The sequence below is a fragment of the Erithacus rubecula genome (genome assembly GCF_903797595.1).
Source record: "Erithacus rubecula genome assembly, chromosome: 8".
Lineage (NCBI taxonomy): Eukaryota > Metazoa > Chordata > Aves > Passeriformes > Muscicapidae > Erithacus > Erithacus rubecula.
In genome coordinates, this window is record NC_136659.1 from 31,629,307 (window position 1) to 31,654,391 (window position 25,085).

General features: G+C 42.4%; 1 protein-coding gene across 6 annotated transcripts in view; it reads left to right on the forward strand.

The window, feature by feature from the left end:
- THSD7B (thrombospondin type 1 domain containing 7B) overlaps positions 1-24,034 on the forward strand; it is a 484,878-nt gene extending 460,844 nt beyond the window's left edge. For 5 of the 6 annotated variants that reach the window (XM_079311745.1, XM_079311747.1, XM_079311744.1 and 2 more), the window contains 11 exons: positions 942-1,083; positions 2,455-2,570; positions 3,022-3,139; positions 9,444-9,589; positions 14,562-14,721; positions 15,062-15,235; positions 15,319-15,414; positions 16,508-16,590; positions 17,542-17,734; positions 21,026-21,113; positions 22,836-24,034. In XM_079311745.1, coding sequence (XP_079167871.1) covers positions 942-1,083; positions 2,455-2,570; positions 3,022-3,139; positions 9,444-9,589; positions 14,562-14,721; positions 15,062-15,235; positions 15,319-15,414; positions 16,508-16,590; positions 17,542-17,734; positions 21,026-21,113; positions 22,836-22,917 — 1,398 coding nt within the window. In that variant the 3' untranslated portion in view covers positions 22,918-24,034. The remainder of the gene's footprint in view (positions 1-941; positions 1,084-2,454; positions 2,571-3,021; positions 3,140-9,443; positions 9,590-14,561; positions 14,722-15,061; positions 15,236-15,318; positions 15,415-16,507; positions 16,591-17,541; positions 17,735-21,025; positions 21,114-22,835) is intronic. The other variant, XR_013774988.1, reaches the window with a different exon arrangement.
- The last annotated feature ends 1,051 nt before the right edge of the window (positions 24,035-25,085 follow it).

Genomic DNA, 25,085 nt, shown 5'->3' on the forward strand with positions numbered 1-25,085 from the left:
CTACTCTACAGAAAAATCACGTTTTAAATCCCCAAGCATTTATGAAAATGTATTTCTATATGCATTGCTTTTTTTTTGCTTGTTTTCTTTTCTGTTCCTGAGCAATCCTAATGAGAATCTGTTAGGAATTAAATGGGTCATCTTGTTCAATAAATGGCAGTGAGTACCTTTAATAAGGGATTTATTTCCATTAGTTTTGCTGTGACCACTTCCACTCACCCATTCCTGTTACTGGATTGTGGGAAAATAGCTCCATGCTGCAGTGCTATGAGAGTGAGGATTGAGGGCTGCTAAAAACAAACACTTTTCATGCCTGTGATGCACAAACAGAGATGAAAACCTCCCTCAGTTGGTTCATATTCCTGTGGAAATGTAAACAAGCAAATCCTGGTTTATAGGCAGCTGGACATCAGTATTGGTATCACACACTCTGAAAAGTCACCTCATCTTCTTGTCAGCATCATAACTGATATGCAATTGCAAATGTCCTTTGAAATGAGTGCTTTGCTGTACCATCAGATATTGCTTTAAAGGGCATTAATTGTGGCAAAGATACTGTCCCATTGTTCTGTACTGTGGCATTTTACTGGAGGTCTTGGAAGGAGGTGCAAAGCAGCACACAGCAAAGTGCTGCAGTCTTTATCCCATTGTCCCCAAGGATCCTTACCAAAAAACATGGAAAAATTGTATAGGAGGGCTCAAATAGCCAAATCAGAGTGGATGAAAGATGACTTTTAGTAGTACTGGATTCTTAACTTTGAACCACATTTCTTTTCCTTCATAGGCTTTTAAGTATTGTTGGAACAGGAGTGGGATTGTATCCTACCTTCATGTGGATGTGCATGAGCAGCCCTGGTCTGTGGTGTCTGTGATTTTCTGGGGTCAGTAGTGTCTGTGTGATTTACTGGGGTCTCTGAACTGTCCATCCCTTCTCTGCCCAGGTGTGTGACCCCAACGTTATGCAAACCCGAACCCGACAAGTGCTGAGGTCTCCTGGCAGTTCTAAGCCCTGCCCTGAGGATTCACAAATGAAGCCATGTATTCTTAACCAAAATTGCTTCCAATACCACTACAACCTAACAGGTAGGGCCAAATTTTCAATTTACCCTTAGTATGTGTTTTTAATTATGTTTGCTTGGGGTGTTGGTTAAAGTCTTGACATCGTTGGTTTCTGTAAAGTTAATTACACATTTTTACACATTAGTGGATAAATGCACAATTTTTGTATTTAAGTTGTTGTTGCAAGTATATTGGAAATAAAGCATGCTTAATGGGATTTTCAATGGGTTATCAACAGAATTAATGAAAAAATTCCTTTAAAAGAGTATCATCTGTGTGATTCTGGTGAAGCCAATAATACCAACAGAAGTCTGCTTTGAAGGCAATATGAGTTATATGGGTGGGCATAAGGATATTCAGAGGAAAATGCATTATTTAGGACCTTAGAAGCAATTGGTTCTGTTGCGAACAAATGAGCAAAACAAAACCGAAAAATTCCTTTTGTTTTGACCAACTGAAATAAATGAGGAAAGCATACAGAGGAGAGATCTAAGAGGAGTTTGGGGGCTGGTGGGAAGGGAAAACAAAGCAAGATAAAATACATGAATATAAACTCAGCCTGTTTGTAATAAAAGCCCTGGAAACACAGGCAGCAGGACGATGCCTTTTTTATCATCACATTTCAGAAATGCAGAACATTTATGTGTTCATGTTTATCAAAGGTGGAAGACACAAAATAATAGGTTTTCTTCTCATCCTTCTTATTTATTGGTGGTGAATGGAAATTTTAATGGCTTCTGTTATGCTTTTTGTTTATTTTAAATGGTGTTTTAAAGCTTATTTCAGTTTAGTTGTATTCTGACCAACATAATTTCAGACACGTAGTAAGATATTAATTTTCTTCCGTTCGAAATACTGCTTTTATTTCATGAGCATTAGGGTTTAATTTTAAATAATGGATAGCTTTGCCTCAAGACAAAAACAGGTTAAACCAGAGTGCCCTTTCAGAAAGTTCCCCAGCTGCTTTATCAAAGTGGAATTTTACTTCAGACAATAGAGTCTTGTAGCAGTGCCAAGTGGATTGAACTGATAGCCTTTATCAGCGTTCAGCATGTGCACTCTGATGTACTGGTGTCCTGACAGGACACGGGGCTGTGAAGAGAGGTGTCTCCTCTGAGACTTGCCTGGTTTTGAAAACACCTTTTGTTGGTGGGGGGTTGTTGTTGGGTTCCTGCTGACATGGGCAGGTGCTGCTGTAGGTGCAGGTTGCGCCCACGTTCAGGCTGCAGAGCCAGGCTGGATGGGCTTTGAGCTGGTTTGGGGAAGGTGTCCTGCCACAGCAGGGGATTGGAGCTATGCAATCCTTAATTTCCCATCGAAGCCATGCAGTATGATGCTGTGCTGAGCACAGAGGTGGCTTTGTGCTCACCCTTTGCTGTGTGTGTGTGTGTGCAGGCTGGAGCGGGTGCCAGCTGGGTGCCAATGCCACCTGCGGCCGCGGCGAGCGGCGCCGCCTCCTCAGCTGCCGGCGCAGCGATGGGGCCACCGTCAGCATGCAGCTCTGCCAGCAGGTGAGCAGGGCTGGGCACTCCCACAGGTGCTTCCAGACAGCTGGGACCTCTGGGCCACGCTAAGACATTCCCCATGAACGGTGGGGAAGTTTTTATGGGAGCACACAGGTGGGGCTTGGGGAGGCAGAGGGGTGTCGGTGGGTGCTGTCACTCCTTGACTTGAGCACATGGGGCAGGGCTACCAACCCTGCATCATCCCAAAGCTGGGGGCCAGGGACATTGTGTCTGCTGTTAGAAATCTAGGGTTGTCCTTTTGGAATGGGACCCAAACACTGAGGGATGCTTGGATGAGAAATGCATCTGCACTGAAATCGTGTTCACCCATCGCACCCTTGGGAGAGCTCCCCATAAACACCCTGCAGAGCTGCTGCCAGTTCTTGTTTGGGTGCTGGGCTGGGGCAGGGGGTGGCTGGGGCCTGGGGAAGCTGATGCCTGTGTTTCCCTGTCCCAGCTGCAGCTGGAGAAGCCCGTGCCCACGAGCAGCCGGTGCGAGGTGGGGTGTGCCGTGGACTGCCAGCTCTCGCCGTGGTCAGCCTGGTCCCAGTGCTCCCACTCGTGTGGCACCGGCGGTGAGTCCCTGCCTGGCCCCCCTAGCTCAGCACTGCAGCACCATCAGCAGCCACAGTCCCAGGGGTCAGGCAGTCCCTGAGTAGGGGTACAGAGCTCAGGGATGGCCTCGAGCACACTCGAATCCTTCAGAGGTGGTTTTGGGCACTCTGGGGGTGCTGATGTTGTGGGTGTTAGAGCACAGCAGGCTATGCTCAAAGTACTCTAAAGTGAAAAATGCAACTGTAAGAGACAAGTAGTCAGATATCTGGAGGATTATTTATTAATTCATTCAAACTCTCAGAATTCAGTCACAGCAACTGTTAAGCCCAGAGAAGGGGGGTGTGTAAAGCTAGCAAAGACCTTGGGAGTGTTACAAGATTCTGAAGAGATTAATAAATAAATAAAAATTCTCTGCTGAAGTAATTTTTAGTTACATGATTGTATCCCATTGAAGAAAACACACAAAGGCTATTTTTCATTCTTTAGTGTGTGCTTCTATCTCCATCTTGCATCCACAGGTCCCTTAACACTTACATGACCTCAGTAACTTCAGCAAGACTTCTATAGCCAGGAGTGCTCACCAGCATACAAAAAGTGAGAGGATTAGGACCTTTTTCAACTTATGGGATTTAAAATACCCTTTGAGTATTGACATGAGGAAATGCATTGAAGGTTTTATTCTCAATAAGCATGGGACTTTATTTCCCAGGCTTCTGATGTGCATTAGATGTACAGCTAATGATCTTTAAGATTCAAAAGCCATAATGTATATTTGAATCAAATTCACTTAAGGTCAAAAAGAAAAAAGCTCTTAACTTCCATAAAATGATTCCTTCAGATGGATTCCAGAGATCAAAGCATGTTACAGAAAAAGCTTAGTATTTGGATTAGTGCTGTTCTTTCTTTGCTGAGCTTTTAGCCTGTTTGTGAAGCAGTGCTTTCTTAACAGAAATGAATAATTCATGGACAGTGTTTTAACAACAACACACTGGGAGTACTATTAATTCCATTTTTTTTCTTTAAAATCCATTTTGGAGTAGTAATGCTTGTGTTGCTGAATAAACTTAATTTAATTTTTTGAGTGTTCAATCACTTACTAAGTTAAATAGAGGACAGTGCAAAAGCAGGTTGTTTTCATGGCTTTTAGCATGCTCAAGGAGCAGCTCACCCTATATAGTACCTGAAAGTTTTTTCATCCTGAGCTCTTATATTGCATATTTTGCAAAAGGAGGTGAAGATATGTCTTGTATTCGGTCCATGATCCTGAAATGGTTGTGCAAATTCCAAAGACTGGTTAAAGAGCTGCCAATGAGTGCAAGGAGTTACTTCATGTCCTAAATCAGAGGAAAGCTGGAAACATTCATGCCTTGCTGAGAGAGACTTTCCAGTGAGTGTTCTGGCTTTAGGTACCAAACCTTACTGGGACTGCCTGAGCCACACAGTCAAGCCCCAGCTCATCTCACTTTATGGTTCATCCCTGATCCTCAAAGATCCCAACTCTGCTATTCTGCTGGCTGGAGAGCTGGTTTATACAGGCCTCTGTATAAACTACTGCTGTTGTTTAACATGGATTTGAAAGCTGGAGATCAGCATTGGTGATTCACCCTTCTGTGAACCTAGGCAGCTGGGAAAATGCCTTACAAACTGTGTCATAAAGCCAAGTTTTGCTCAGTCCTTCTCTACCACTTGAACAAGTTTGCAGGACCCAAGAGTCTCCTGAACCTCGTGCCCAAGCATCAGTGGAACAGAACTACTCTGCATCCAGGTTATTCCAGGCACACAGTTCATTTTCCTGCAGCCTCAGTCCTGATCTGCTCCTGCTGTATCAACTCAGGAGTGTGGAGCTTCTGTGGCACCAAACATTCCTGGTGGAGGGACCAATCCTGTGTGCTTCCAGCAGCACAAACAGTGTCACTTCAGCTGCTCCACTGAGTGCCAGTGGGTTTGGATACTCCTGGATGGTGGCAATGCAAAGATTTACTGGTGACTCATCTGCAGGTGGTGCTTCAGAGCAGCACAGTGAGGGTTTACAGCCCAGGGTCAAGGGCTGTGATACCTCTGAAGTCACCCTGAGATTCTCATGGGCATTCGTGGGAGTTGGATGAAGCCTCAAATTAGATGGGAAAAAACAAAGGATGACAACAAACAAGCTGTGGGAACTGGCTGTGATAAACACTCCTAACTGCTTCCCTTTGCCAGTAATCACCCAGTTTGGTACAGCTAAAGTGCAGGGCTTAGGTGCTCAGTGTGCAGAAAAAATTCACAGCAAGTTGAACACAACATTACTGGATCAGCTCACAACAATATTTTGCTTCTCTGGCTTTTTTTTTTTGAGAGCGTGTGAAGGGCCTGCAGAAGCACCATAAAGGACTTCAAAGAGAAACATAATTTAAATATAATTCAGGTCAAAATTTAGTGTTGCTGGATGTGTATTTTCATGTGTTTTTTTACTCAAGCATTGTTGCTAACAATTTTATTTTGTCCTTCTCTTCCAGGAACAGTTTGATGTGATATATTTTGATGAGTGGTACCTTTACTCAGGTTTTATTTTATGGAATAATGCATTTAAACATGAAGTGGTGCTGCTGTGCATGTGGCACTGGCATCTAACACAGCTCTGGTACACAGCAGCCAAAGGCGAATATATTGATTTTTATGAATGATGATGAATAAAGCAGATCTCTCTTTCCTGCCTGCACTGAGCCTGTGGAGATGTGTAATTGATGTTTGCCTGCTGCAGCTGTAGTTCTGGGCAGCATCTGCTCAGGATGCTGGATAGGGCTTTAGGCTGACACTGGGTTATATATAAGGGTTCCTTATATCAGTTGCTGTACTGCTATGAAAAGATGTATAGAACTGCTTTAATGCATGATGCTTCTGTGGCCTGAATCAAACTTACTGGAAAGATGTTTGGTAAGGATAATCCCCAGCAAATTGAATTTCCTTTGTTAAGGCAAATGAAGTACATGAGGATGCTGAATTTTTCTTTATAAACATTTTCCAATCCCACATGGCTTCTCCCAAGTTCTCTAAGACTGCTAAATTGTGTAAAACCACCTACAGCTGTGCTTTGCCACTTGCAAAGCTGACTTGATCAGATAAATATCAAGATTTACCAGAGCTGAACATACTGCTGTACCTGATGTAGCAGGCTGTGAATCCCAGCACCAGAGTCACCTGTGGGATAGGAGTGAAGGGGCACAAGGATGCACCCAATAGAGAAATTCAGTTGTTGTGTTCTTCCTTTAATCATCACCGACTTGGGAAAACATTTCTGGTGTTGCCTTGTGAAGAAGAACTTGTGATGCTTTCTCACCTGCTACTCAAACCTGGCAGTGAGAGATGATGCTGGGGATGCCCCAGTGCTGCTGGAGGGACTGGCAGTGGGAAGGGCATGAAGAGCCCTGTTTGTCACCTGAAAAGCCCTGTTTATCACCTGTCCCACTTGCTTGTGACTGGTCCTAACCTGACCTCCAGGACTTATTCAAATAACTTGATTGCTGCTCTGGCCTTGTGGTTCCTTGATGGAGCTGTTTTTGATGTGCTCTGCTCAAAGTCACTGCACTGGGTACAACATGCTGGTCATTGTGACTGGGATGAAGTGCAGCAGGAATTTGAATCTTCTTGGTTTCAACTGTGACACATCACTTTGTGGGGGATAAAGTGCAAGTAATGGCAAGAATTTTTGGGGGAGTAAAAAAATCCTTCCTATTTTTATTTGAAAATATAATCCTATGTTCCTGAGATGCAATTCTTGCTGCTGACATAAAGCAGAATTGTAAGTGACCAGCACTAACAAGACTGGCCTCTTTTGGTTTTTCCCTTTCAGAACTAATTGGAGGATATGAAGAAATGTTTATTTTCAATTTCAGTACACTTTCTGTCCTAATCTTTGTTTCATATAACATTGCAGAACAGAGGAATCAGAGATGTGGCCAGTTCATTGGAAAATTAGAGAATAATTCAAAGGAAAATTAAAGAAAAACTAGGATTGCTTCAACTCTTCTAGAGTTTGTATTGGAAAGAAATTAATTTCAGATGCAGTGAGATTCTGTTCTGCATAGGCAGCAAAAGATAACGTATTTAAAAAGGAGAAATTAAGTTTTTCTGCTACTTGAGTGGTAGTCAAGCACCTAGATAATGTTTTCAGACTAAAAAAAATTAGAGCCTTAAGAAACTCGCTGCAATTATTGTGCAAAGAAAGGTTTCAATGAAATTTCTCTATTCAGTTATTCATTCATGGTGTTAAAATAAAGTGATAGACATCAAGCCCCAGCTGGCCACTGGGACTGTAATGAATTTTGGTAGTTTAGATAACCAGCTGTAGGAAACAAAAATGGAAAGAAAAGTTGTCTGTTCTTCTTTCTGTTCAATGATCTTCCATTTACATATTGCTAGAAACATGTTAAACAGAGTGTACCAAAGGAAATTATTTAGTTAATTAAAATAGCTTGATGAATGCTTCAGGCTTTCAATTCTCTCCTAATGAAATTGGATCTTTTAACCTTGGGAGGCCTCCTTTTCCATGCAGGGAGCTGGTGCCTGGCAGAACCCTGCAGCCACAGGCTTCCCCCTGTTTCCCAAAGAGGCTTTTCCATTGCTCACCAATACTCAGCATTCAGCATTTAAGACAAATTTGGCAAATTTGTTCTCTGGCTGGAGAGAAAGGAATGGCTAATTTTGGCCATTTGGGCTGAGGAGAGCTGTTGAGGGGTTCATCCAACAGCAGTCTGGGAGATCTATCTTCCTTTGCTCTAATCTCCCAGTGAGCCACAGGAGTTTTTGCTTTCCTTTCCCTTTCCCTTTCCCTTTCCCTTTCCCTTTCCCTTTCCCTTTCCCTTTCCCTTTCCCTTTCCCTTTTTGTGCTTTTCCCTTTCCTGTCATCTCCTGTCCTTTTCCTCCTTCTTTGCTTCCTCTTTCTTCTCCTTTCCTTTTTCCTTTCCTCCTTCCTTTCCTCTCAGCTGGTAGGATTTTTTCCCACCTCCTAATATATCTGATTTTGTGGTGGCTGAATGCAGAGTCTTGTGGCTAACAGCTTTTATCATCACTCTGTTACAAACTCCCCAGGTCTAGGGGATTAAAACTGGAAAAGGAAGAAGTCTTTAAATTGGTTTTAATAGGTTTTAAAATGGAATTCAGTGGGTCAAAGCAAGGGAATAAAGGTAAAAGAGCTTGCTAAGGTGTCAATCAGTGCCTTTTCCAGATGTCTGCTTTTAATTTTTATTTCCTAAAATGTTTTTGGAAACCTTGCTCTGTGGATAGTCACGATGGCAGATATCAGAGATGTGCCTTACACCTGCAGTATCCTTAATTAAAAATCATGTGTATAAATAACTGGGAGAAGGATTTTGCTGGGTTTTGCAGCCTCCCTGTTTTGCAGGGTGTTTGCTCCCCCACCAGACTCCCCTCTGCTCACAAAAGCAGCTGGAGGGCAGTGATCCAAAAGGGAGAGCTCCACCACAGCACCTTATCTCTTCCTTTGCACTGGGTTAGCAATTACCACTTGCCTCTGCCTTGTTGTATTTGTCTGCCCTTACTTCCCAGACCTTTCAGTTTTTAACTCAAATCCATATGTATTGAAAGACGGGGCAGAAATTTTATCCCCAGCACAATCTTCTGCATCCCACTGCATAAGGGCTTTTTCTTTTCCACTTTTCTTTTTAATTGGAGATGGAATTCTAATTGAAACATTTTGAGTGAAAACATTCCTGGACATAAATGGGCAGCAAAGAAGGCAGAAATGGAATTGCTGTAACTTTAATGAATATATTCAGTTTTATTAGTTCAAAAGTAGTATCATAATTGCTTTTTCCATTCAGTGGCTGAAGAAGTTTTCACCAATAATAAATAGGTTTTTTAATGGAAATGGTAGAAGTGGTTATGGGCAGTAATAGCCACTACAATGTTTGCAGTTTTCAAATTAGGTCCACATAATTGCTCATAAAAACAAAATTTCATTTGTTAAAAATCTCTGGAAACATATTGAATGCGTAATGGTAGAAATGCCGCTGCCATAGGAATTATTTTCCTGTCATATTTAATAATCAGGATCTAGTCAAGTATTTAAATGTGTTGCATAAACAAATACTATATTTGGAAAACAGACAAAACAGTGTTTAAAAAGTGTGCTTGAAAATATCAGTGACTGCATTTCTTAGACTTAGCGATCGCATCCCCATTATCCGAACAGTTCCCAATTAATTGCTTTCTTAACAGATTTTAGCGCTGGGAAATGAACTAGGAAGGCTGATAAATTACAAAATCTGTCTTTCTTTGTTTGTCTCTCTCCCCCTGGCTGCCTCTCTGCTGGGCTGTGTGCCCCAGGCCAGATGGTGCGTGGGCGCTCGGTGCTGCTGCGGGCGGCGGGCGAGGGCAGAGCCTGCCCCCAGCAGCTCACCCAGCACAGGAGCTGCCCCGTGAAGCCCTGCTACAGCTGGCTGCTGGGCCCCTGGTCCCCCTGCTCCGTCCAGGTAGGGCTTTCTCCACGCTCTCCAGAGCTTCTCTGTGCCTGGCACGGCAGAATCCATCATCGCCTTGTGGGGGTGATGGCTGGTCGTGGGCTCCAGGTGTCTGTGGGGCTGGTGGAGGGCTGTAGGGGGAAGTTCAGGAGTGGTAAATCCCTGCCTCTCATCTTCCAGCTATCACCAGCTGTTCATGAGAAGTGATACAGGTTCAAGTACTGTGAGCTCATAGAATTACTGCAGGGGATTTATGGAGTGAATGTGTTTGACTGGGCATAGTCATAGTGACCTGTAATTTAATTACATAAAATATCTCTAACAAGAAAATAGATACACTAGATATCAAGACAGCTTAGCCTTTTTTTATCCTTTTTTTATTTCCATTTTTTTAAGGACTCTATAGCATGTCGTCTCCCCCAGGTCTCCAGTATAATAGTGTGAGTTATTGTATGAAGGGCTGATTCCTACTTTCTCCTTACCCTGGCTATCTTTTTAATGATCTAAAATTGTCTGGATTCAGTTCCCATGTGCTGTCCCTACACCTGCCACCTCTGCTCAGCACTGGGGCCATCATTTTTTCACTGGCAGTGAACTTCTATCAAGCTTGAATTGACTTTTTCTTCCCCTCCGTGCTTTTCCTTCTCTCCTTATCTGTTAGATCACATTTCCAATATTAAAACGCATTAGTTGGGAACCCAGTTTAAGCAGAGGTGAATCTTTCACAGTGAGGTTTATCAGCCTGCTGAAATCTGCCTGGTGAGATGGAGGTAGGAGAATGTGGTGGAAACGAGCCCTGTCTGGTCCCAGGGGACAAGACCTGTGCCAGATCTGTGGCTGCTTCTCCACATTATATCATGTAGGAGATTGAAGGCAATAATGCACATAAAGACACACATCCCTTGTGATTTCTGCTCTGCCAGTGCCTTCAATACCCACGTGGTTGCTCTGTGGTGGAGGGACGTGTAGTGAATATGTGAGTGGCACAATAAATACCCAGAATTTTCTCAGGTTTTCACAAATGAAATCTGGATTGTGACAGTCCAAGATCAGAGAAACAGAAGTATATTTATATTTTCTCTAATCAATAACTCATTGCAACTGGTGATGTGAATGTGGTCCTTGTATGTGCTGTACTCAGCATGTGTAAATGTATATAACATATGTAGAACATAAATAAAACAAAATGATAGTATCAGCTGGTATTTTGCCTAGCTAACATAAGCAGATTCTGTTAAACATCAGGGAAGAGACCTTCATAGGAGCTAACACAGCTGATAAAAAAATTAGTAGGGGAGCTGAATTAAGGCCGTGGCTTACTTCAGATAAATAACACATTGTGCAGATTAAAGTGTGCCCATAACAAACCCAGCTAAATTTCAGCTCAGAGCAAGCAACCACAGCATTATACCATCCCTGCATTCAGTGACTTAGAGCCTGCTTCTCTCCTTCAATTACCACAGAGCAGTTTCTCTCCCCTTTGCTTTGTTTTGGAGAGAAGCTATTCTATTCATGTTCACTTCTCTTTAATGAGGTGCTTAGGAATTAAATGTAGTTCATAAATACAGGGTGATTTATTCCTGTGCTTTACTGGAAAAGAAGCTTAAGCCTGCATTCTAAAGAAAGCTTTCAGAAGCCCTGTTTTCAGGGGTGCTTTGTGAAATAAGGTAAAGCATCCTATGGTAAGGCCAGAATGCATAGTGTGAAAGTGTCCTCCTGTAATAATAGAAATGGGACAACTAATTATAAGGCTAAATATTTTTTCCATATATTATAACTGAGACTGCAATTCCTAGTTGTAGGAGGACTATTTTATGCTAAATTGACTTCATGTGAATAATTAGAGGTGTCTTTGTGGTTAGGAATAGAGCCTGCAGTGTTCTGTGTTGCTGATTGTCACAGTATGGAAATCAGTGTGTTGCTCCCCAAGTAATTTCACACATCCCAGGCACACCTGTGGCAGCATGAGGGCATTTCCCCTGCATCCAGAAGGCTGCAGAACTTAGCAACTGGTCAGTACATCCAGTTTTAAAGGGTTACAGGGTTAAATTTCCTCCTAGAGTTGAAGTGGTTTACCCTGATTAGCTTGAAAACAAGGAAAAAAAATAACAGTGTCTGACACTGCTCATCATTTTTTCCATTAAGGGAATATAAGTGGAATAGCCAGGCATCATCAAACACGAGCTGGCTGACATTCCTAAAAAGACTCAGAACCTTTCCTTTCTAACAGTTTTGAAGCACTCCCTTAAATGTGATCATGCAACACTCCCTCATTAGAGAGACTTTTACCTGATTAAGTGCTCATCAACCTGTGAAAGCATTGCCCAATCAACTCTTTACCTAAAATAATTGTGCACACATGAACCCCACTAAAAGCCAAAAAGGGAAAACTTTTCTTGAAGGCACCATCTGGGTGAAACATCTGATTAGGGCTGTGACCTCCTGTCTTATTGGAGTGTTACATGTGGGATGTATCAGATGTGATGTGAGAGAAGGCTCATGGAGATGCTGCCTTGCATTAGTCTGTGAATTCCAGAGATCCCTGACTGTCCAACACAGGAGCTGTGACCTTCTCCTTGTTTTCCCATCACAGTGAGCAGGGTGAGAGGTGGAGGCTCCATGCAGGTGCTGGTGGAGGGGCACATACATCCTGTATTTAGGAAACTCAGCATGGGTTCTACATCCTCACTAGGGTCACCACAGGAATTTTTGCAGACAAATGGCAGGAATCCCTTGTGGAAGTCAAATTCCCACATATTTCCAGCAAGGAGATCGTGACTCAAGAGGGAAATCCTGGTTCTAGGCAAATCTCAGAGGATCATTTCTTCCAAAGAAGAGCATTTACAACAAAGAATTGATCCCAACTTTTGAATATGTGATGGTTTCCTTGGCAGTTCTCCTCTGATTAACAGCTATTCCCTGCATCCTCAGTGTTCCATTGCTGGCACAAACTTCCTCTGGTTCCACACCTGTTAATTAGATCTTCAAATATATCATTTTGGGGGCACAAATTATTTTGAGGATGAGAAGGAAGTTAATGCAGTGCTTCTGCATTGCTTAAGACCTTTTCAAATATCCCAAAAAGCATCTCCTACTGTAAGTGACAGGGTGACATTTTAAGTGTGTTCAATTGATTTTAAAAATCCATTGCTGGTCTTGAAAGAAAGCAAGCAAGTGGGAGCAACTGGTAAAAAGCAAATCTTTCTCTTTGGGATTGTTTTGAGAAGTTGTAGGTTTGAGTTTTTGGGGTTTTTTTTGTTCTAGACATTAGAAAATATTAGCGTAGCTCCAAAATAGTGTGATAGAAAAATGGAGGGTGTTGCCTGTAGCCTTTTATAGTGGAAACAGTTGTACTGAAAAAATTTATCGTTTTGACATATTTATTTCTCAGTATTCCTCTTATTATTTACATATTGAGATATATATGTGAATAATTACATACTGTTTGTAGGAGAGGTATATTTTTGAAAACTCTTCTTGTCGTCTCCAACGATTTAGTCATTCTTTGAGTCACTTCAAGCTGGAGATACTGCAGTTTGATTAGTGTCTATTTTGCTTAAGAATATTCTCCCTTCATCTTCTGTTCCCACAAGTTATTTCTAAGCACTCTAACCTAGTGGACAGGTGCACAAGTTTTTCACACACCATTAATCTCAGACCACAACAGAAGTTTCAGCAGTGAAACAGTAATTTAGAACAGTAGGTTACACACTGACTAAAGTGAAACACTGTGTTAAAAACCTGGAATCTGACTTTATATAGTAAATCTACACTATTACTTCTTTAAGATGCTTTAGATAAGCAGCTGCTCTAAATCCAGCTGGCTATGTTCTTAGTCCCATTTTATTGTGGATCTGCAGCAGAAAGGAGGGAGAGGATGCAAAAGCTGCCAGGTGTGTGCAGGAGAGGTGTTCTTGAGATTCCTGCTAGCAAACCTGCTGCTGGATGAATGCACTCAGTAGGAGACATTCTGTTCTGAAGATGAAGTCCATTATTTTAAAAGAACCCACTGCCAGGAAATCCAAAGGAGTGTTTCCCTTGGTTATATAAAGGCAATGTTTTCTCCTTGAGTTTTGTTTACTGAATTTTTCTAAAGTGCCATTTCCACGAGGCTTCAGGTGCACATTCATAAGGCATCCTGAGGCACCTGAACAGCATCACAGCTCTTCATCTGATGAGAATGAAACAATTCCACCCTCTAGAAATAGCCTCAGTGCTTCATCTCTCAGAGCATCCTCAGCCCTTGATCATAACTTTAGCCAGGGAATATTGATTTTCCACTAAGGGATGTCATCTTCAGTAGTTTGGTGTATGTCTGGTATTTCAGGACTGGGATGATGACCATGAAGTGTCTTAGAGTGAGCCTCCTTTTTCTTGTTCCAATGGGGTTCAGTGCTGACAGGTGATGGCTGACTTGGGTTGATGTTTTGGTAGTGTGTGACATGAACTGGTGATCTCTGTCTGCTCCAGATCTGGTCACTCCCTTCTGAACATGACACAGACAGCCCACAATGCAGTAAGGATTTTTGCTTTGCAGGGTTTAAATCATGTGAGTGCTCTTCTTGGGTTGTATCATCAAAGGAGGGTAGAAGAAATGTCTGTTCCTTATGGGCAAGCCCTGTTCTTGGCTTCCTAAGAGAAGCCCAGAATGCCTGTGCTCAACTACTTGGCATTAATTAAGAATCAGTAAATTCATTAATTGGAGTAAAAGGCATGAAGGGCAGACCTCAAAGATGGTATTAATCCTTTATGAATGTATTCTCTTCCACACCTTTGATAATGACACACTTTCATGTGTGGCCCTGCCCCTGCCTCCGAGTTTCTGTAGAGAGGTGTACAGAGATCTCCATCTGTCTTCTCATAACTGGGGATACTGCTGCAGACAAAATTTGTATCTTTGAAGACTTTTCATATAGAATGTGTTTCTTCTGTCATATTCTAATGTCATTGATGTGTGCCTCTGTTCCCTTTCCTCATCCCCTAGGGTGGACAGTGTGGAGATGGATTGCAAGTCCGCAACCTCACGTGTGTAGTGCATGATGCATCAGTTTCTGCTACATCCAAACCAGTAGAAAATGCATTATGTGGTGAGCTACCATCAAAAGAAAATGTGCTGCAGTTACCCTGCTCTGTGCCTTGCCCAGGTAAAGGCTTTGGAAGGTCACAGTGAGTTTTCTGCCTGTGCTGGTGTCTGAGGTAGACATGCTCCCATAGTCCTGAGTACTGTCAGCCCTTGTAGTATAAATCTGTGCTTCAGCAGATCAGGTAAATGCTCAGTCTGCTGTTTCTGGACCACCTGAGCAAGTCTTCCTTTGTTTTCTGAGAAAATGAGATACCCCATGAAGCAGAAAATCCAAATATTGTGTACTACTCAGAGACATCTTAGGGATATTTCACTATTAAAGCTGTTGTGTGCTTAGCTTAGCCTTATCCTTCAAGGCTAATTCTTTTTGAAAACCTGTGATCTCTTGTTTTGCTGTGCAGGCGACTGCCACCTGACAGAGTGGTCAGAGTGGAGCTCCTGTGAGCTGACCTGCATCAGTGGCAGGAGCTTGGAGACAGCAGGGCGCCAGTCCCGCTCCAGAGCCTTCGTGGTGCAGTCTGCAGAGCACCGCGGGAGCTGCTCCGGGCAGCACGTGGAGACACGGCCTTGCTCAGGTAGCCACAGCACTGCTTCCTGCCCAGCAGGAGCTTGTTCTGGTGTGCTGCAGGGTGCAGAGTAACTGGTGTTGGTGTTGCAGGAGGGAAGTGCTACGAATACCTGTGGCAAAGCAGCCCCTGGCGAGACAACGTGCGCGCGGTGTGGTGTCAGCGCTCGGATGGAGTGAACGTCACGGGTATGTCCCCCAGTGGCCTGGCACACTTGGGATGAAATGTCTCCACAGAGCCTTTCCTGCCTCTGCATCTGTTGCTCAGAGGGAGTTGGGCATCCTTCCTCACTCTTCCAGAATTTCAGTTTGGATTTTTGTGCGTAGGAAAGACAAGTGGGAGCTCAGCAGCCTGGCTGTCCGCCCAGCATCACACAAGTATTGCCCGGAGTGTTTGGGCTAATTGCCCTTACTGTCAGGCTGGTCATGGGAAAAAATGAGTGTACACATACTAAAGGCCTGCCTGGGCTGGCTTGCACAGCCCTCAGTTCAACCTTTCTGAGGCTGTGAAGAGCAGAAGAGAACATCACACACTGGTAGACACCCCATCTTCTGTACCTCGTCTCCTTTTCTTTTGTTTCTTCAAAACACAGGAGTCTCAAATCAGTCAAACTGTGAGATTCCTGCTGTTGCTGTGACCTACAAATTCTGCCTGTGCAGGATGAAAAGGGAAATTCATGGTCAGAACTTTGAAGCTCCTTGAGAGATTGACAAAGGCAATAGGGCTGCATATCCATGGGATCTCTTTCAATATGCATGGGGTGAATGAGGAGAGAGTAGAAATGAAAATGCAGATGTTCATGTCTTGTTCTATTTATAATGACTAGTTAGGATAATAACAGAAGTCTTATGTGCAAAGGTTGCCAAGTATTTAAGAACTCATTAACATGTTTTTATTCCTATAAAACACAGGCTTTCCCAAGTGAGGATGGGCAAGGGCGTTATGTGGATTATGTATTTTTATGTAGATAAACCATTAATGAGGACACAGAAGATCTGCATCTAATTCCAGATTCTGTCCCCCACTTCCTATGTGGCCAGTGGCAAATTGCTTAAATCTGTATATCTCTGTTCTCCATTAACAAGATGGGTATGGTAATGATTCCCAGCCTTGTTAAGGCAAATTAATTAATGCGATGCCTACAGATATTATGCTAATGTGCTTAATAGACTAGTATTTAACTATATAAAATAAGCAGGCAAGCACTTCTTACACTGTGGTGATCTAAGAAAAAGCATTTTGAAGCATGCCCTTGGAGGCACTCAGTATTTTCTTTTCCAGGAGGGTGTCCTCTTCGGACGAAACCTGCCGAAGTCCGGCACTGCAGCCCAGCTTGCAGAAAGCCCTTCTCCTACTGCACACAGGTAACTGCAGAACAGGGCTGGAAATCAACTCTGCGAGATCTAATCAATTCCATTGCATCTTAGATTGCATTCCAGGACTTAGAAAATAGTTTAGTTTAGCCGTGGTACCACCTCGAGGATGTTGTGGGAATTTCATCCTGAAAGGAAACTGTGAACCTGCACAAACGAGTGATGGAGTATTTATGTGGTGTTGCAAGTTTGGGTTTGTTCTGTGGAGGGGTTTTTGTTTTAATTTTAATGTTAAACCTCTTGGTTTAATTTTAATTGAGTGCTGTTGCACTGTTCTTTAGAAAAGGGGCTGTTTAAAACTTCTGCAAAAGAAGAGATAAAGGAGCATCAATCATCTGTTTGGATCAAGAGTGTCAGACCCTCAGACAGACATTATAGATATAAGACAATTAGTAAAGGAAAAAAAAAAAAAATTTTAAAGTAGAAATCCAGAAAACTGAGTATCTATTTAGCAAACCACAGACTTCTAAAAAACCTCTTGAAGAAACTGCGTCATCTTATCCAGGGTAATGGATATTTGGTCATAAGAAAGCTTCATTTTAGAGAGTCCTGTGAAATACTGGAGTAGAAGCGTGAGGAGGGTTTGGGTCTGCAGGGGAATTGGTTTTTGGTTTGTCTGTTCTATTGCCCAGCAGGGTCAATGGGAAAATTGTTACTGACAAGAGGAGTTTGCCACAGATTCCTGTTGTTAAGCCTGTTGGGATGAAATATTTATATGTTGGACTTCTCTGTAATTACTGACTCTTTTTCAACCAATTCCCCAAGTATATTTCGGCTTTTTTAAACTGAAATGGGCTTGCAAGTACCAGTTCCTGGCTGGTTTGGTTTGGCAGGGGTGAATTTGTATGTGCAGGTCATACCTGGCAGTTTGTTCAAGCTTTGTGCACTGTTCTGTGTGAGGGCACTGCTTGGTTTAATGCTGAATTCCCTTTTATCTCCCAGAGAGGAGTCTGCGGCTGTGAGCGGGGATATACAGAAGTAATGAGATCAAATGGCCTCCTGGATTACTGCGTGAAGGTACCAGGTTTAGAAGATAAGAAAGCTGATGTTAAGACCATTGCCGGAAAAAATAAACCTGTCAACTCCAAAATGCATGACATTTTCAAAGGATGGTCTATTCAACCTTTTAATCCAGGTGAAAAACTTAAATATGAACGGAATAGATTGTCTTTAGAAGGTTTCTGTAGAAGAAGGGAAGGAGCTTTGTGGATGATAACATCAGAGATTTTGTCTGGGAGCTGCAGAGCGACCTCCCAGTTTCCAGCTCGTGTGCTGTCTTTCATGCCTTTGTTCCTGTACAGAGGAATCACAATCTCTTATGTTGAGAGATAGCAGAGACAGAAGGAAGCAATAATATTTTGCAAAAATGTGCTCATATGTGATTTGGGGGGATGTTTAGAACTATTATCTGATGATGTTTCTAGAAGTAATATGTTTGTACTAGGAAGGATATTGATCACTAGTGCTTCAGAAGTTTCAGAGCAGAAAGTGGTTAAGATTTCATTAAAGAAAACATTGGTTGTTTCTTGCCATATTTCAAAAATATATGAAAAGAACAGGGTAGAAAGTGTACAGTTTAGTCTTGAGGGTTGAAGTTACACATTAAAAGTGTTCCACAAAGGCAAACCAGCTGCTGTGCCCAAGCAGCTCATCCCAGGTGGATATTTGACATCTAAAGCATAAAATCCTTCCCAATTGGTACCACAGGCTGCATGTGCCCAGACTGGCCCATTGCTCTAATATCTGATTCCCTTTTTGACTGTTGCTTTGAAGATGAATTCATTCAAAACAAATTTATTAAATGCAAATAGGACTTTAAAAATGGGAAGAAAATGTGTCAGGCACATCAGGTTTTACTGAAATGCATCTGTTCTCCTTGTTTTATAAAATACTGGCAGTGCAGTTCTTCCCCCTCTTCAGATACCTGATATTGCATTTGTTTGCAATTAGTTCCTAATGAACACGAGACTTTAGAAAACATGTAGTGAAAGGTTCTGTTAGGGGATTCAGGGAGCCATAATTCTGTCTGATATATGTGATCACACTTTGAATGTTACATTTACATATTTGATTTGCAGACAGTGGTTAACCTTTGCGTTGACAGTCTCTGGGCTCACAGAGCTCAGTCCAAAGCCTTTTAAAGTTGGCTGCCTTTTGATCAAACCCTTCATCCAGTTCACCCACGCAGTTCACCAGCAGTTTGAGTCACAGGTTTGGGGTTAATTGCCTTTTTGTCAACATCCCTGGCCCTCTGTAGGTTGTCTTACTTGGATGTCATCTCTGGCTGGTACCTTTCTGGGGTTAGAAAAAGGGAGGGAGGTGTAGGTGGATGCTGCAGTCCTCTCTTTCTAAATCAGCTTTTCAGTCTGCAGCACTAAAAGCTTCTGGAGGGCTTTACCTCAGTGAGCCAACTCTCACCCAGGGTCTGCAACAGAAACAGTGGCTGAACAGTTACAGAACGTGGTGTTGCTTAATTTTAGGGCAGAAATGTTATAAAAACAATACATAGGAAAGGAATAAAGGTGCTCCATGTGTGCTAAGTGTATCAGCAGCCCTGGGGCATCCTGCAGTTCACTCTTCAGACCTCAGCTCAAGGCTGCTGCTCTTCAAATCACTCCCCTTTGTCTAACTTCATGACAAAATGTGTAATTGCTCCCCTCAAAGAGGCTCTCAGGCTCAGTAGTCTGGGGATTTGCAGTGTTTACTGCTGCCTGAGCCAGGAATCCACTGTTACCTCCCTGTTCTGCTGTTGATGGCAGGTGTGTGGTGAGAGCTGCCTGTATGGATGGCACTTAAACACCCTGCAGCCCCACAGTCCTTGACATTGTGCTGGTCAGTGAAAGCACCTGTGCCTTCCCCAGCTTATCTGTGGTTTCCCTTCCTATTTACAGTTTGGAACACTGATTTTATTTTCATTTAATGAGGCTGACGTTTTTGTTCTTTCAAACACTCTACAGGAGTGCACAGGACTGATTACAAATCAGGCTGTGTTTTTCCTCTCTTAACTACACTCTGAGAGGCCAGAGTTCACGTACAGAAACTTTTCCTCAACTTGAGAGGCAATTTAAATAGCATTGTTTAAATTGTCAGATGACATGGTCCAGTGCCTTTCTGCTGGGAATGGGGAGCAGAGCTGCCTTCAGAGCAGACATGCTGTGATGCCTTTTTGGGGCTGTGACAATCCCTTTGCAAGATTGCTAAATATTTCTTGGTCATCTCCAAATGAGAGGGCAAATTTTTTACCTAAACTTCAGCAAAATAACTCAAACAAACCAAGCCAGACCTGATCAACAGAGCTCTTCCCATATGGCAGATAGTCTGCAAGTGTTTTGAGGAGCTGAAAAAATCTCTGAGAGGTACTCAGCCTTTCCACAAAGTCTGGAAGAAAAATGAGAAAGAGTGGGATCTGATTAAATGTGCTTGCCTTTGAAAAAATTTGTCATTCAAACATAAAATGAAAACCAGGCTCAGTGATTGTCCCTCTCACTTGACTGAATTTGAAATGGCCTCTGTCAAACCGTGTCTGTGGGCACAGCACAGGTTCCTGTTCTGCCTCCAGTGTGTATTTGCAGCTCTGATGATGTGAATCAGCTCAGACTGCTGCTGGGTGGAAAAGTACCAAACCTGCTCCCTACAAGGAAAGCTGTCCAGCCAGAAACAAAGTGAGGAACAGAAATATTGATCTTGCAAAAATTGCTGTTATTATTAATGCAAAGCTTGTAATTAAGGAGCTGTCCAAGTGAAGTGTTCTGAGACAGGGGAATGTTTGAACAGACTCAAGCCCATGTGCATGGAGGGGTTCCTGCAGGGCTCCTGGCTCACTGCAGCCCAAAAAGCCCAATCCTGCCCAATCTTACCTTAAAGCCTCTTTTGTCTGCTGCTCCTGTGGCCCAACCAGAAAGCTCTTTCCCAGCTTTATCCCTCTTACTGTTACAAAGCCTATTCTTGTTTTTATTCTAAACTGAGTTTATTCCCATTTGTTGCCCAAGTGTTTCCAAGTTCTAAGCAGATTTTCCACTCATGCTTGCTGGTGTTTACCCCAACTGACCCCCAAATATTTATGGAGAACAATCCCATCCCTTCTCAGCCCTCAGCTAAACACATCAGCTGTTACCTGTGTCTGTCTGGGGCAGCTCAGCATTGAACTGCCTCTGCCAGAGCAGCCACTGGGCTCTGGAGGAAGTGCACCCCAATTATCCTGTGCTTCTGCCCCTTTCCATTAAAATTTTGTCTTTAAAATTAGAGATTTTTTCAGAAATCTTCCTTGCTATCAATAATATGGGGTTTATTAATTACTCCTAGCCACTCCCTGCTGTGTTCCCCATCAGTGATGCTACTAATTTCTCTTAAAACTTTGTGTATTTTAGAATAAAGTTTTTTATTCTCTCCTCTTCTACCTCTCTTCTTTTTCCTCTTGTTCCAACAGATGGTAAGCTGAAGGTATGGGTGTATGGTGTATCAGCTGGAGGGTTCTTCATCATCGTTTTCCTGATTTTTACATCCTACTTGATGTGGTGAGTATGGCAGGTATTCTGTCCTTAAATAAAAGCTAGTTTGCTTTTACTTAAAAAATCCAAAATGCAAACAAAAATCCCAAAATACATCACAACACTGCATTGCAGGCATTTAATGCTCAAGGCTTCAGGAAAGGATGGAGGTTTGACTACCTGAGTGCCTTAATTCAACCCCTACCTTGGAGTAATTAAAACTCTCCCAATTGTAAATGTTAACAGCCATTATTGTGAAAAAGTTTGGTGGCCATGCAGGGAAAGAATTATTTTTGGTTATCAATAGGCCCTTGTATTTATTCAGACTTCTGCTGGGATTAGAAAGAAGTTTTATTGTATTCTTAAAAAAAAAAGATAAAGTAAAACTGAAGAAAGGCCAGGAGAGTGATTGGAACAAGGAGCTGGCTTCTGCTCAAGGAAGGGCTAAATAGAATTGGGACATTCAGCTGAAAAATGATGTTTGATGTGGCAATACAATAGAGATCTATGCAATCATGAATGGAGGAGAAGAGGGTGCTATGGAATTTTTATCTCCCACAATAAAAGAAGTAGGAGGCATCTGATTAAATGGTCGTTTAAAATAAACAAAAGATATTATTTTGCACACAGTGCACTTATTACCTTGTGAGCTTGCTGCTGCCAGGGCTGTGCATGCCAGGAAGATAAATGGATTCAGAGATGGCATAAGAGTTCATGGGAGATTGGGTCTCTTGGTGTTAATTGTGCTTTTTGGCTGTTTGCTACAGCTCAGAAAATCCCTAAATAGGTTTTTGCAGTGAATACATCAGGTGAAAGCATGTCCTGTGTCTGAAGCTGCTCTCCCCAGCCATTGTTAAGGACAGGGTACCAGGTCTGCACCTTGAGTGCAGGGGCTTTTGTGTTTTTCTGGGGGTGAGGGGTGTCTGCCCCCCTGCAGACAGGGGAGGTGAGCCCAGCCTGGCAGAGCTCGCCTTGCCCTCCCTGCCTTGAGGTTTTGGAAGGGCACTGCCATTGATGCCTTGGCAGGACACAAAGGGAGAAGGGGGAGGTATCCAGGTGTCCTGCAGTTCCCAAGGATTTGACCTGAACTGACAAACATTCGTGGTGCAAGCTGGCCCAAGCCTGTCCAGCAGGGCAGGCAGCCAGAGAGTCACAGCCATGGCCTGACAGCATCACTGCCCTCTCATCCAGCACCTACTCCCTTTCACTCAGTCTTTCTCTCATTCTCTCTTGAGTTAAAAGCTCAAATAACATCCTAGGAGCTGCAGCTCCCTTATTTTCCAAGCCATGTAGTTCCATTCTCTGCTTTACAGCAGAGGATACAGAGGATTTTTTAAATAACATTACACACTTCTTCATCACGTGGAGGCTGCTGAGGAAATGCATTTCTCAATAATAATTATTGTTGCTTCAATACCATACCAAAGAAAAATGAGAATATCCCATTCCCAGAGAGCTCATGTTCCAATTTCTCTGCGAGGTGTTGCTTGTTCTCTCATGTGAGAAGAGGTGGGAGATGAATGTTCTTTATTTCCTCTGCAGATGGGGAGCACAGCTGGCTGCCCCTTTCTGGCTCTGTGTCCAAACCACACACAGAGAGCACCAGAGGGGCCATGTGGTGCCACCCAGTTGCAGCACTCTGTAGCCACTATGGAAAGTTGATTTTTTTAAATTGAAGTTTGGGGGTTGATGATGTTTCTGAGCTTGTTACAGTTTGTAATTCTGTCTTCTGAAATGCTTTTCTGGCAGCAAAAAAACAAAGCAGCATCAAAGCCCTCCACCACAGCAGAAGCCTCTAACCCTGGCCTATGATGGAGACATTGATATGTAACATAAACAAGAAATCCAAATGTAGACATCGACTGCCTTAACTGCTTTCTTTTTTGGAACTCTCCGACTTCTCAGTTTTTTGAGGAATCTCCTGATGTATAATATCCTGGGCAGAACAGAAGGATTGCAAGCTGAAAAATTTGCCACCTCTTTATTAAAAAAAAAAAAAAAAAAAAAAAAGGAGTAAAAAAACTTGGATCTTGTGAAACTTTTCTGAAGAGACCAGAAACTACATCTTTTCCTGTTGAACAATGGGAATAAGAAAAAAGGAAAGAGAGAATCATCAGACATCAAAAGGAATTAGTGAAAAAAAAAAGGCATGACAATCCCAAGGAAATTGTGACTTTTACTGTAAATGACAAGTTTGACACAGCATCATTATGCACTATATTAGTGCAGGGTTCTTTATTCTTCACATACTTCAGCAATGAGTTTTCTAGTGTTTACATTTCGTTCAAAGACTTTAAAACCAGATCATGTATTTTGAGAAATGCAAGGAAGAATGAGTTGAAGTGTCTGAAGTTATCAGGTTTTTTAAAGTTTCTTCCTTCTTATCCTGTTTTCTAGTCTGGAATATGATTTTGCTTCATTTCCACCTACAGGACAGAATAAGGATTGTTATGAAGAAGCATAGGTGGTTCCTTAACCAAGAATATTTTCTAAAGAGCTGAGCAGATACGTGTTTTGATGAATGGCTAGAGGATTTGATTGTTTAAAAAGGATTTTTAATTAAATTAAATCATGTAGATACATTATGGCCAGTTTAAATTGTTATTCAGTTTAATTAAAACAAACTCTGCTTTTGTATTTAAATTTTCTTATCTGAAATATTTATAAATTCCTTTTTTTGAATTTAATTACCTGACCTCATTTAATATACATCAAACACAAATGCAGTTTGTAGAAGGTCTTGCTTTTTTAAATGTTTCAGAACCACTGAGAAGTTACATATGATAAAATTCTGGGAACATTTGAAGAGGGTAAGTGTTTATAATAGTGTGTGTTGCAAGTAAGAAAGTGCCATCTTGTGGTATTGACTTGTATTTATAAGCAAATAAAATGCTAAAGAGAGTGAGAAAATTGCTTCTGGTATGTTGAATTAAATGTGTGTAAACAACTGGTGTTATTAGTCATTTACTGAGTCTGAGATTGGCCTTGGATTTCAAACTCCTCTGGCATTATTTTGTGCTGCAGTGATTAGTGGGAGAAAGTTCAGACAAGTACAAGTTGAGAGAATAATTGCAGGTCTGGAGAATATTTGGTCTTATTTTTAACTCAATGCTGCTGCTTATTCCAATAATCAGAAGAGAAAAAGAAGAATTGTTGCCAGCCCAGCACCTTTGTGGTCCTTCCCCATCCAAAGGCACTGGATCATCACAACAGATGGGTATGACTGGGGCAGAAGGCATTGCTCATCTTGTCATGTTGCTATTCACAGCTCTGAAAAGTGGTTTGAATGTTATGGTTTCATGGAAAGAATGATGGAATTGTAGATAGGTTTCCTTCCCTAGGGGATCCCACCCACCCAACATTGCTCCTGCAGCACTGAATACCACTGAGATGGTATTGTGCCACTAAGGCAGGGGCAGGAATGTGCTTTTCTCTTCCCTCATTACAAAAAAAGGCTGATGGAATTGTGAGTGGAAATTGTCTTGTGTGTTTCTGGCCCTGAAGATGTTCTGCTGCCACTTTCCACCTTACAGCTGTAACTGTTTATGGAACACAAACCAGGATCTGGTGTTTCCCAGTAACATTGGGGTCCTAAATCTTTTTTCAACAGTGTCCTGTAGTGAACCATTGAGTAACATCTACAGAGGAAGAATTAGAGGGGGAACAATGATCTGGCACCATTAGGAACACTGACGGATCTTAATATATTTTGTCTGTGGGATACCATGTCAGCAGAGTGGTACTCTCTGAGTAATGAAGGAATAAACTCAATTAAGCATGCTGTTCAGCAGGGCATTGGAGTGGGAAAGTTGGTGTAATAATAGCAAAAATGACAGCTGGAACATGTGGTCATTGCCCTCAGCATCAGGGTAAATTACAATCCAAACTATGATGGAGAGAAGGCTCTGGGGAGACCTCAGAGCACCTGCCAGTGCCTAAAGGGAGTATCAAGAGAGCTGGAGAGGGACTGGGGACAGAGACATGGAGTGACAGGACCAG